Here is a 13,624-nt window from a genome sequence, read left to right as displayed (position 1 = left end):
TGGCTACTTTGAAGAATCTGAAATATAAAACATATTTGATATATTTAACACTTTTTTGGTTACTACATGATTCCATATGTGTTATTTCATAGCGTTGATGTCTTCACTATTATTCTACAATGTAGAAAATGGTAAAAATCAAGAAAAACCCTGGAATGAGTAGGTGTGTCCAAACTTTTGACTGGTCCTGTATATATATATATATATATATTTCATTTTAAAACAGGGAATGCATTTGTTATTACTGAAACTCTCTAGATTTACAACTATAGAAATTCTAGTTTCCTAATAAAAAAGATATCTCAGTTAAAAAAAAATACAACTAAAGTAGCATAAAATCAAAGTGTAAATTTTCAAGCCATCCAAAAGGTTTTGCTCCATCGTCATTTTTGCACAGAACCATGCAAGGGGTGGGGTTGGTTTCTCAGTTCGGTCAGTGCCTGTCGCTATTTTGAGCCATGCCATTATCCGAAGACCTGTGGAAGCTCTGATTTGTAGTGATGGAAAAGGTAGACTACATTTCATAGTTTTGCGTGAGCATGAGTGCACAGCATCAAGCTTGAAGTGAACTCTCTCTCTCAGACACATTCTCACTCGTCTTTCTCTCTGACCTACTCAGATTTTAGTGGTTAGTATAAGTAGAAAAAGAGGGAAAAAAGTTTTCAAACATTTAGAGATATTGTGTAATGGAGGCAATGTTATGCATTACATTAAGACAATTTCTTTGAGTTTTTGAAGAGGAATGTATCTGAAAAAGGAATGCAATGCTTGTATTCAGAGTGTTAACATCATAAAAAAAACTTGCTCTGAAATTAGTAATTAAATAACCCTCTACTATTTGTACATTCAGGCACTGAAAAATCATGTCAATATGTAACTAAAAAAGATAGTCACACTCAACTTTCCCTTGGTAAGAACAAGGAAACTGAAACTTTGAAATTGGCATTCGTGTAAATTTTCCTACTCAGTAGTAATGTCATGTGCATTCCCCTTGCTCTCCTTTTGTATGAACCCCCTCCCCCTCCCCTTAAGTGTGTTTCAATACTGAACTGACGTCAGAGCTTTCAGAGGCCCTCTTAAACCGCCACCTTGACTTACGGGGAAAACGAAGGCAAATGTCCACCGTTTAAGTTTCCCTTCGTGCAGACGCAGGTGTCCTCTTGTCCTCCAGGCAGCCCCCCCCACCCCCCCCCCCACCCCACCCCACCCAGGTGTGATAGCCAGCTCTCACCCCAGCGAACCTGAACTCAGTCAGTTTAACTATACAAGGGCTTTTACAAAAAAAGCTAACTTGAACAGCCATACAATGGCTAAAAAATAAACCATATCTCTACTTGTCTCGGTTTAAGTCATTTAGGTTGTTGTTTAGAGGATGTGTCGAAGTTTTCACTCATTCGCATTGGAGCAGTTTCCAGTTCAGTCCTGCCCTGGGAGTTCAGTCATAGCGGTGTTTGTTTTTGGATTTGAAGGCAGAGGGGGTTTAGGGGGGTTAGGGGAGCGCTATGGGGCTCCAAAGGAGAAGTTGTAGTCGGGGGTGGTGCGGTTTAGGGCAGGTTCAAGGGCTAGCCGCTGTCAGAGGAGGTGTGTGGCGCTGTGGAGGGCGAACGGCGTCGGCGGGCGGTGGAGGTCCAGGAGCGCTCTGAGCGTTCGGAGCGCTCTGAGCCCAGCGAGGCAGGCCGGAAGCGGTGCAGGAAACCGTCCAGAAATTCCTGCTGCTGCTGGGTTATGGCTTGGGAGATGAGGCAGGGCAGCGCCTGTAGGCTGCCCGTCACCGAGTCCAGCTTGTCCTCCAGCATGCCAATGCGCTTGTCTAGCTCCTCGCTGCGCTCCTGCAGCTCAGACACCAGGTCGTACATCACGTTCTGGGTCTGCAGGAGGAGGAGAGAGAGGTGGTGATGGATCTATTATGGTATACTATATGCTAACTGAATTTACTGTGTAGATAAAAATGTAGTCATTTGACAGTTGTCATAAATTGCACTAAAAAGTAAATATCGTATTCTATCAGTATTATTGGTATGGTCCATAAATTGCACTCAAAGCATGTATATGTAAATACTGTATTCTATCCGTATTATTGTATGGTGCATCTTTCTGCCAAAGAGCCAAAGATAGAAATTAGCCTAGTAGCTTTGATCTCACATCAGTTGCGCATGACCCCTTACGAGGTAATAATGAACAAATGAATGAATAAATAAATACATAAATCATGTTAGGGTAAACAAGCAAACAACTAGAATCTGAATCTAAGGATCTCAATATCAGAGTTGACAGGAAAGAGAAATATATCTGGGGTAGAAGGGGTAGTAACTAGGGCAGGGGGGGGGGGATCTTTTTTTATCAGCTATTTCTAAACACTCAATCACTGGAAGTGTATTCATATACAGCAGGGTTCCCCAACTGGTGTGATTTTGTTTCAGTTAAATATGATATATGTTTGTGCTACAAGCGATCAATTTGCAGTCTACAAATGATTATGTTCTGGCACCCTAACCATCCGCTCAAGAAAAGATCGTCTCGCAGATGAATCGAGTTGATGATCCCTGATGTCACGCCCTGGTCGAAGTATTTTGTGTTTGTCTTCATTTATTTGGTCAGGCCAGGGTGTGGCATGGGTTTTTGTATGTGGTGTGTTTGTATTGGGATTGTAGCTTAGTGGGGTGTTCTAGTTAAGTCTATGGCTGTCTGAAGTGGTTCTCAATCAGAGGCAGGTGTTTATCGTTGTCTCTGATTGGGAACCATATTTAGGCAGCCATATTCTTTGAGTGTTTCGTGGGTGATTGTCCTTAGTGTCCTGATGTCCTTGTTCTGTGTTTATTTACACCAGTATAGGCTGTTTCGGTTTTCGTTACGTTCTTTATTTTGCAGTGTTTGTAATTGATTCGTGTTTTAAGTTTGTTTATTAAACATGGATCGCAATCTACACGCCGCATTTTGGTCCGACTCTCCTTCCCACCTAGAAAGCTGTAACAGAATCACCCACCACAACAGGACCAAGCGGCGTGTCAACAGGCAGGAGCAGCAGGAGAAGCAACAGCGGCAGCAGGAGATATGAAATAAGGATTTCTGGACTTGGGAGGAAATCCTAAACGGAAAAGGACCCTGGGCAAAGCCTGGAGAATATCGCCTCTCCAAGGAAGAACTGGAGGCGGAGAAAGCGGAGAGGCGCTGGAATCAGGAGAATCAACAGAGGCAGCAGCAGCAGCAACAGCAGGAGAAGCAACAGAAGCAGCAGCAGCAGCAGCAGTGGGAGAGGCTGCATTACTTGGAGAAATGGACTTGGGAGGAGATCCTTGACGGAGAAGGACCCTGGGAACAGCCTGGAGAATATCGCCGCCCCAAGGAAGAACTGGAGGCGGTAAAAACGGAGAGGCGCCGGTATGAAGAGGCAGCACGGCGACGCAGATGGAAGCCCGAGAGTCAGCCCCAAAAATTAATTGGAGGGGGCTCACAGGGGGTATGGCGACGCTAGGTAGGAGACCTACGCAAAATTCCTGTGGTTACCGGGGGGCTAGAGAGACCGGGCTGGCACCGTGTTATGCTGAGGTGTGCACGGTGTCCCCAGTGCGGTTGCATAGCCCGGTGCGGTATATTCCAGCTCCGCGTATCGGCCGGGCTTGATTGAGCGTTGAGCCAAATGCCATGAAGCCGGCTCTACGCATCTTGTCCCCAGTGCGTCTCCTTGGGCCGGCTTACCTGGCACCAGCCTTGCGCACGGTGTCCCCGGTTCGCCTGCATAGCCCAGTGCGGGCTATTCCACCTCGCCGCACTGGCAGAGCGCCCGGGAGTATTCAGCCAGGTAAGGTTGGGCAGGCTCGGTGCTCAAGAGCTCCAGTGCGCCTGCACGGTCCGGTCTACCCAGTACCACCTCCACACACCAGCCCTCCGGTGGCAGCTCCCCACACGAGGCTTCCTGTGCGTGTCCTCGGCCCAATACCACCAGTGCCAGCACCACGCATCAGGCCTACAGTGCGCCTCGCCTCTCCAGAGCTGCCAGAGCCTTCCTCCTCTCCTGCGCTGTCGGAGTCTCCCGCCTGTTTAGCGCTGTCAGAGCCTTCCTCCTCTCCTGCGCTGCCGGAGTCTCCCGCCTGTTCAGCGCTGCCAGAGCCTTCCTCCTCCACAGCGCTGCCGGAGTCTCCCGCCTGTTCAGCGCTGCCAGAGCCTTCCTCGTCTCCTGCGCTGCCGGAGTCTCCCGCCTGTCCAGCGCTGCCAGAGCCTTCCGCCTCTACAGCGCTGCCTGAGTCTCCTGCCTGTTCAGCGCAGCCAGAGCTGCCAGCCTGCATGGAGCAGCCAGAGCTGCCAGTCTGCATGGAGCAGTCAGAGCTGCCAGTACGCATGGAGCAGAGCTGCCAGTCTGCATGGAGCAGTCAGGGCTGCCAGTACGCATGGAGCAGAGCTGCCAGTCAGAGCTGCCAGTACGCATGGAGCAGCTAGAGCTGTCAGTCTGCAAGGAGCTGTCAGTCTGCATGGAGCAGCCAGAGCTGCCAGTCTGCAAGGAGCTGCCAGTCTGCAAGGACCTGTCAGTCTGCAAGGTACTGCCAGTCTGCAAGGAGCTGCCAGTCTGCATGGAGCTGCCAGAGCTATCAGTCTGCAAGAAGCCGTCAGAGCTGCCAGTCTGCAAGAAGCCGCCAGAGCTGCCAATCTGCATGGAGCAGCCAGAGCCGTCAGTCTGCATGGAGCAGCAAGAGCCGTCAGTCAGTATGGAGCAGCCAGAGCCGCCAGTCAGCATTGAGCAGCCAGATCCGTCAGTCTGCCAGGATCCGCCAGTCAGCCAGACTCTTCCAGGTCCGCCAGTCAGCCAGACTCTTCAAGATCCGCCAGTCAGTCAGGATCCGCCAGTCAACCAGACTCTTCCAGATCTGCCAGTCAGCCAGACTCTTCCAGATCCGCCAGTCAGCCAGAGTCTTCCAGATCCGCCAGTCAGCCAGACTCTTCCAGATACGTCCGTCTGCCAGGATCCGCCAGTCAGCCAGACTCTTCCAGATCCGCCAGTCAGCCAGACTCTTCCAGATCTGCCAGTCAGCCAGACTCTTCCAGATCTGCCAGTCAGCCAGACTCTTCCAGATCCGCCAGTTAGCCAGACTCTTCCAGATACATCAGTCTGCCAGGATCCGCCAGTCAGCCAGACTCTTCCAGATCTGCTAGTCAGCCAGACTCTTCCAGATCTACCAGTCAGCCAGACTCTTCCAGATCCGCCAGTTAGCCAGGATCTGCCAGAACCGCCAGCCAGCCAGGATCTGCCAGATCCAACTACCTGTCTGAGCTTCCTCTCAGCGCTGAGCTTCCTCTCAGTGCAGAGCTTCTTCTCAGTGCTGAGATTCCTCTCAGTACTGAGCTTCCTCTCAGTGCTGAGCTTCCTCCCAGTGCCGAGCTACTACCCCTCAGTGCCGAGCTACTACCCCTCAGTGCCGAGCTACTACCCCCTCAGTGCCGAGCTGCCCCTCAGTCCCGTGCTGCCCCTCAGTCCCGAGCTGCCCCTCAGTCCAGTGGGGTTCTGGGTGAGGACTACTAGGCCATGGTTGGCGGCGAGGGTGGACTATCCAAGGACGCGAGGAGGAGGGACTAAGACTTTGATAGAGTGGGGTCCACGTCCCGCGCCGGAGCCGCCACCATGGACAGACGCCCACCCGGACCCTCCCCTATAGTTTTTGGTGTGCATCCGTGAGTCCGCACATTGGGGAGAGGGGGGTTCTGTCACGCCCTGGTCAAAGTATTTTGTGTTTGTCTTCATTTATTTGGTCAGGCCAGGGTGTGTCATGGGTTTTTGTATGTGGTGTGTTTGTATTGGGATTGTAGCTTAGTGGGGTGTTCTAGTTAAGTCTATGGCTGTCTGAAGTGGTTCTCAATCAGAGGCAGGTGTTTATCGTTGTCTCTGATTGGGAACCATATTTAGGCAGCCATATTCTTTGAGTGTTTCGTGGGTGATTGTCCTTACTGTCCTGATGTCCTTGTTCTGTGTTTATTTACACCAGTATAGGCTGTTTCGGTTTTCGTTACGTTCTTTGTTTTGCAGTGTTTGTAATTGATTCGTGTTTTACGTTTGTTTATTAAACGTGGATCGCAATCTACACCCCGCATTTTGGTCCGACTCTCTTTCCCGCCTAGAAAGCCGTAACACCTGATATACATATGCATTTTGAAAGTGTTCTATATCTGTAAATTCCACCGGTCCTAGTTCTGGGACAATTCAGGATCAAGGATGTCTTGTCAAAACGTAGACTAATAGCCCTGCAGTTAAATTAATGAGAGAATACATATCTCTGAGCTAATTGGTCATTTTGCATCATCATATATATCTGTCATTAACAGAGAATCATACGCTGAGGGAGTAATCTACAAATGACTTCACGGAAAAGCAAAGCCCTTCTGTGTGTTTAAGTGAACAGGCTACTACCCAGCAAACAGGGGGCGTTCTAATGACATTAACTTCATATGGCTGCAGGGGCAGTATTGAGTAGCTTGGATGAAAAGGTGCCCATTGTAAACGGCCAGCTCCTCAGTCTCAGTTGCTAATATATGCATATTATTATTAGTATTGGATAGAAAACACTAAAGTTTCCAAAACTGTCAAAATATTGTCTTGTGAGTATAACAGAACTGATATTGCAGGCGAACCCCTGAGGAAAAACACAGGAAGTGGCTTCTATTTTGAAAACTCCATGTTCCATAGCCTCCCTTTGCTGGATTTAAAGGGATATGAACCAGATTCCTTTTCCTATCGCTTCCTCAAGGTGTCAACAGTCTTCAGACATAGTTTCAGGCTTTTATTTTGAAAAATGAGCCAGAACGATAACATCGCGTCAAGTGGCCACATGAGTTTTGCTTGCGCAACATAATTCGGACAGCCATTTCCTTTCCGTCTCCTACTGTGCAAGACATTTGCGGTTGATATATTATCGATTATATATTTTAAAAACAACCTGAGGATTGATTATAAAAAACGTTTGACATGTTTCTGTAGACATAATGGAAACTATTTGGAATTTTTGTCTGCGTTGTCGTGACCGCTCTTTCCTGTGGATTTCTGAACATAACGCGACAAACAAACAGAGATATTTTGGATATAAAATTCATCTTTATGGAATAAACAGAACATTTGTTGTGTAACTGGGAGTCTCATGAGTGAAAACATCCGAAGATCAAAGGTAAACGATTAATCTGATTGCTTTTCTGATTTTCGTGACCGAGCTACCTGATGCTTAAGTGTACTTAATGTTTTATCGTGCTATCGATAAACTTACACAAACGCTTGGATTGCTTTTGCTGTAAAGCAAAATTTCAAAATCTGACACGACAGGTGGATTAACAAAAGGCTAACTGTGTTTTCCTATATTGCACTTGTGATTTCATGAATATAAATATTTATAGTAATATTTATTGTATGTAGCGCTATGCTATTCAGCGGTTGTTGATGACACTTATCCCGATAGGAGGATTGCAGCCATAACAGGTTAAGCGATGTTCCTATAAGGTCCCTTTAAGGGTTTTTGCGAGACATTATCCCACTGATGTTCTGAGAAGGTTCTAGGAACATTTGAACATGATGTTAACCTTGGGACTATAATAGGACGTTCAGTACAGGTTATTTTTATGTCCATTTGGGAATGTTACGTAAAGGTTCCTATTTGGTTCTGATAGGACGTTATCCATGGAACATTTAATGACCACAAGAGGACGTCGCATGATGGTCCCAAGGGAACGTTCTCTGGGGACCTTTGTCTAGTTCCCTGTAAGTTACCAGGACTACAGTGAGGACCATGTCTCAGTTTTACTAGTATGTTCTCGGTACGTTGTGTCATGGTTCCCAAAAATCTCCAGGAGACCTTGACACAACATCCTAAGAATGTTCTAAAAATGGCCTCGGGGACATCCCCAGAACAAATCGGGAACTAGACAAAACCTCCAGGCGACCATGACACATCTCAAGAACGCTTAGAACAAACTCGGAAACTAGATAAAACCGTTGTCACACCCTGATCTGTTTCACCTGTCCTTGTGCTTGTCTCCACCCCCCTCCAGGTGACGCCCATTTTCCCCATTATGCCCTGGGTACTTATACCTGTGTTCTCTGTTTGTCTGTTTCCAGTTGGTTTTGTTTTGTCAAGCCTACCAGCATTTTTCCCTCTGTTCCTGTCTATTGATTGTTCCTGTTTTTCCTGTTTTTGACCTTTTCTGCCGCCCTGAGCCTGCCTGACGTCCTCTACCTTTGCCCCACTACTCTGGATTACCGACCTCTGCTTGACCCTGAGCCTGCCTGCCGTCATGTACCTTTGCCCCACTACTCTGCATTATCGACCCCTGCCTGCCTTGATCTGTCATTTGCCTGCACTGTTGCTGTAATAAACACTGTTACTCCAACACAGTATGCATTTGGGTCTTACCTGAAATGTGATAACCGTCAGGGGACTATGACACAATATCCCTTGAATGTCCTAAAAATGTCCTTGGGGATTTTTCGGGAAAACAAACCGGGAAAATAGACAAAATCTCCAGGGGAACATGACAGAACATTCTACGAACGTCCCATAAACATCCTTGGGGATGTCCCCGGAACAAATTGGGAACTAAGACAAAAACATCAACAAATCAAAGATAAAAACATCCTAAAATCGTCCCTGGGGACGTTCCCGGAACAACCTAGGAACTAGACAAAACCTCCACAGGACCATGACACAACATCCCAAGAAAATCCTAAAATTGTCCTTGGGGATGTCCTGGGAATAAACCAGGAACTACACAAAACCTCCACAAGACCATGACACAACGTCCTGATGACTTAAGGCGACCATTTTGCGAGGTTCCGGGGACGTCCTAACAACTCATTTTTGTTTGCAGGGTAATGACTGCTGATAAGTTTGAATAATGCACATACAGTTGCAGAGTTTACCTATTATTTACATGGCTATCCAATGCTCTATCCCCTAGGACTAGACAGACTGCTTTAACCACATGTGTAGAGAGAGGGGTGGGGGTCCGGCAGTGCAAACACACATTAAAACACCATCTTCTGAACATTTTAGAACAGACACCTGGAGTGCAAATGCCACCCACATCAATGCAGTGGCTGGCGGCCAGCTGCGGCCCTTTGAAAAACCCCAGTCTTCTTACCTTCGCCAGGTCCACTAGCGTGTTGGCCTGATCGTTGAGTTTCCTCTGCTCCATCTTTACACTGCGTAGTCTGGGCAGAGGCAGGGGGTTGGAGTGGGGAGAGAGTGGGGATAGAGGGCAGGGGTTGGTTGGTCGGTCATCAGGGTGAAGGTGGATGTTTGGAAGGGGGGGGGAAGAAGCAACACATCTTTGTCAGGAGAATGCTCTCTGGGAGCATGTTGAGGAGAGAGTGAGCCTGCATGCATATATAAGCATTCCCAGTCTTGATCATCGCCATACCAACACATGCAAAAATGCAAAGAAATCTGAGTCAAAACAAAATAAGCCCCCCCCCACACATTTCTGTCAATAAAAATGTATAAATAAAGCCTTTCATAAAGGTGACATGACTCTTGTATGCTTCCAGCTGTCACACCTTTCCAACTAGCTGAGTGGCAGGCTGTCAGAGAAACATCAGTCATTGGGTGAGCTTGCAATGACTTGTGAGTGACGTGCACTTATGGTGTGGAGGGTGCTAGTGGGGGAAGGGCCAGAGCCTGTGAATGTGACATACAATAATGCTTACAGTGGCACTTTAAATTCAATCTATGGCACCGACCGATAAAACACAGTGGCTACGTTAAATTAATTTGTTGATTGATGATTTTCACGCGCTACACTTCCTATAACACTGATCTTCTTGATCTGGTCGCCCTTGGAAATGAGATTCCTTATCTAGGATAAGATAAATAAAGGTTAAAGGATTGCGTGTCACTTTCAATGGCTACTGAAATACCTTGGAGATTTGTGCGTTGGTTTGGAGGGATGACACCAGTCAATCAGTGGATCAACATTCTGGTGACTTGATCAGGTAGAAAGTCCTCTATAGGGCTAATTCTGATGCAATGACATTCAAGGACATTCATTCATGTGCAAATCGGGAGATCACAGCAAAGGCTCTGTTTTCAGGTTCATCTAATGAGAGAGGCTCAGTTTGGCACTGTCCTTTCTAGCTCGTGCCCGTGAAGGAAAGGACCCGAGCGGGGTACAAAAAATATTCTAAAACTGTTTACCAGGGTACTACTATGGTGTGTAAAGATTCCACTTGATTTGTGCTCTTTATTGTGAGTGTCTGATATGGCTGAGTGTTGATTTGCCGTTTAAAAAAAACACACCCCAAAACAAAAACAGACGTTTTAAACCCTGAAGATATGTGTTTAATACAAAATCAGGAGCAAGGATGGGTCTGCCAACACAGGTTAATAGAGCCTACATATTGTAGCTATATTAATCATGGTAACATCATAGATGGCGACTTCATTGATGAATGGACTCTGGCCAAGCCGACAAGCCCCAACAAGCTCATACTGCCAGATGCCTCTGACTTTCTTCAGACACCCCACTACCATATTATCATCAATGGTAATGTTGATGCTTTTTGTCATTCCATTCAGAGGATGAGGGTAAATGGAACATTAAAAGGAAACCAAAACAACCGGCATCCAGCATTTGAAGGTTCATGCATGTCAAACGTAGACATGGAGAGAGAGAATGTAGAGGAAACAGAAGGAACATAGAAGACTCAACTTACTTCTGAGCTCTGCAGTGATAGAGCAAAACAAAGACAGAACACAATACAAAGTTTTAAACCCCACGACATCCACGAAACAAGTGAACCTTTACACTTCTCACTGTAAGCACAGGGTAAGGGTTGAGGAGAGGGGAAGGGCAGGGGAAGGAGAGCCATTAAAGTGCACTGTAGTTTAGACTGAGGATGTGTGTGTGTGTGTGTGTGTGTGTGTGTGTGTGTGTGTGTGTGTGTGTGTGTGTGGGTGTGGGTGTGGGTGTGGGTGTGTGGGTGTGTGTGTGTGTGTGTGTGTGTGTGTGTCAGGTGCAGCTGCGTTTTATGTGTGTGTGTTATTATTTTTGTATACTATTGAATAACACAACTTGCTAACTGAACACATAGGATATCGTCACAGGAAATGGCAGCGAGAGTAGGAAAAGCAGGACATTATAACAAACACTACCAGTAGTGCTGCTGGCTAGGAGTGCTGTTAGGAATACACAAATACAGCTAAATACTGTTAGTATGATAGCAGTGCAACTAAAATCACTATTACTTCCTACTGCTTCAAAAACAAATAACAATAAAGACAATAACATATATTTAACAACTTTGAACAGGTGGTAAAAAAAACAACTAAGTGTTCACATAGGCTTCAGGCATGCTTACAAGGAAGTCATATTCTTTGGGAAATGGTACTTACTGATGGATGGCCTGTAGAAACTTCCGCTGGTGTTTGCGCACCTTAGCGTGATCTATCTTCTTGACCAGCTTAGTGTGTTTGTAGATGAGCCATGTTTCCCTGAGTACATTGGCAGCTGTGTTCTTTACCTACGGAACAATGAGGAACATTGGCAAGGTGTCACGCAGTGTTGTGTTCGAGACCACCTAAAGGGAGACGGATTCAAGACCGGAGCAAATTTAGTCTGAGTCAAGACCAAGACCGGAAGGAGGGTGAGACTGAGTCGAGACCGAGACCAAAAAAATGTGAGTCCAATTCAAGACCATGATTGGAATTTTGTCAAATCGTCACCATAAGAGTTCAAAATGTCTAATATGTCTGTGTTCATATTTCAGAACAACATATGATTCTTTAGACATTCAGAATGGTGAAAAAAAGCATGCTGAGGGAAAATAAAGCCACTCTACACATTTTTACTAATGTAACAGTATAACTTTAGACCGTCCCCTCGCCCATACCCGCGCGCGAACCAGGGACCCTCTGCACACATCAACAACAGTCACCCACGAAGCATCGTTACCCATCGCTCCACAAAAGCCGTGGCCTTAGCAGAGTAAGGGGAACTACTACTTCAAGGTCTCAGAGCAAGTGACGTCACCGATTGAACCGCTATTTAGCGCGCACCACCGCTAACTAAGCTAGCCGTTTCACATCCGTTACACCAACCCAAACACAGTGAGGAACAATTAGGGCCTTCTACACTTTAAGAGAAAGGCTAAGGATTTATAAAATAAAATATATATATTTTCAATGATGTTCTGGTTTAATCTCTTATATTTTTGTTGGAAAGGAAAGGGTTAACCTGTTGAAACTCCCCATCCCGGATCCGGGATCGTGACTAAAGCCTCAGGCTCATTAGCATAACGCAACGTTAACGATTTCTGAAAATCGCAAATAAAATGAAAATAATGCGCCTGCTCTCAAGCTTAGCCTTTTCTTAACAACACTGTCATCTCAGATTTTCAAAATATGCTTTTGAACCATAGAAATTGACTAATTTGTGTAAGAGTATGCTAAGCTAGCTTAGCATTTTGAGTAGCATTTAGCACGCAACATTTTCACAAAAACCAGATAACCAAATAAATAAAATCATTTACCTTTGAAGAGCTTCGGATGTTTTCAATGAGGAGACTCTCAGTTACATACCAAATGCGCAGTTTTTCCTGAAAGCGTCTGTGTGTAGGAGAAATCGTTCCGTTTTGTACATCGCATTTGGCTACCGAAACGAACCGAAAATTCAGTCACCTACAACGTCAAACTTTTTCCGAATTAACTCCATAATATCGACCGAAACATGGCAAACGTTGTTTGGAATCAATCCTCAAGGTGTTTTTTCACATATCTCTTCATTGATATATCGTTCGTGGAAGCTTGCATTCTTCTCTAAATTCCATGGAAAAATACTTGCAGCTGACTTTTGCGCACCAATTTCGGCGCAGGACACCGGGCGGACACCTGGTATATGTGGTCTCTTATGGTCAATCTTCCAATGATATGCCTACAAATACGTCACAATGCTGCAGACACCTTGGGGAAACGACAGAAAGGGCAGACTTACTCCTCTCGCATTCACAGCCATATAAGGAGACAATGGAAAACAGAGCCTCAAAAATCCTGCTCATTTCCTGGATGCCGTCTCATCTTGGTTTTGCCTGAAGCTCACGTTCTAGGGCACGCACAGAAAATATCTTTGCAGTTCTGGACACGTCAGAGTGTTTTCTTTCGAAGCTATCAATTATATGCATAGTCGAGCATCTTTTTGTGACAAAATATCTTGTTTAAAACGGGAACGTTTTTCATCCAAAAATGATATAGCGCCCCTAGAGTTTCAAGAGGTTAACACGGAATTTAAAAAATATCCAATCAGGATTTTACTTTGGTGGTCTCTGGGGAGATAATTCTAGCTAGCTAAGTCAACCATTGGCTCGGCCATCAAAGCTTGATAGAAGGCATCTGCCATTAACTGTATTAGGGCAAAATGTTGGAGTGACTGTGAAATCAACCAATCACATTGACTTGTAATGGGTGGGACTGTTTTTACAGAAAGTATGGAAACTTTTGCCTTCTCGAAGGCCAACAAGTCACTCTGCAATAGCGAGCAGTAGCTTTCCCACGGTCTAGATGGCTAGCTTTTGTTGTAGGCTAGTTTGCAGCAGCTGCAGCAGGTGTTATCGAAGAGGATGTTGTTGCTCGTTTGTTAGGTTCTCCCTTTTCAAGAATAACTTTCA

The 13,624-nt window shown here is 45.9% G+C and overlaps 1 protein-coding gene across 1 annotated transcript in view; it reads right to left on the bottom strand.

The window, feature by feature from the left end:
- Positions 1–1,218: 1,218 nt before the first annotated feature.
- LOC135516291 (small conductance calcium-activated potassium channel protein 2-like) overlaps positions 1,219–13,624 on the bottom strand; it is a 64,888-nt gene continuing 52,482 nt past the window's right edge. The window contains exons 7-9 of the mRNA XM_064940462.1: positions 11,358–11,485; positions 9,109–9,178; positions 1,219–1,868 (exon numbers count right to left, since the gene is read on the bottom strand). Coding sequence (XP_064796534.1) covers positions 1,563–1,868; positions 9,109–9,178; positions 11,358–11,485 — 504 coding nt within the window. The 3' untranslated portion in view covers positions 1,219–1,562. The remainder of the gene's footprint in view (positions 1,869–9,108; positions 9,179–11,357; positions 11,486–13,624) is intronic.

This window comes from Oncorhynchus masou, chromosome 3 (genome assembly GCF_036934945.1).
Source record: "Oncorhynchus masou masou isolate Uvic2021 chromosome 3, UVic_Omas_1.1, whole genome shotgun sequence".
Classification (NCBI taxonomy): domain Eukaryota; kingdom Metazoa; phylum Chordata; class Actinopteri; order Salmoniformes; family Salmonidae; genus Oncorhynchus; species Oncorhynchus masou.
Note: the sequence above shows the minus strand (reverse complement) of the source record. Positions and strands in the feature narration are given on the sequence as shown.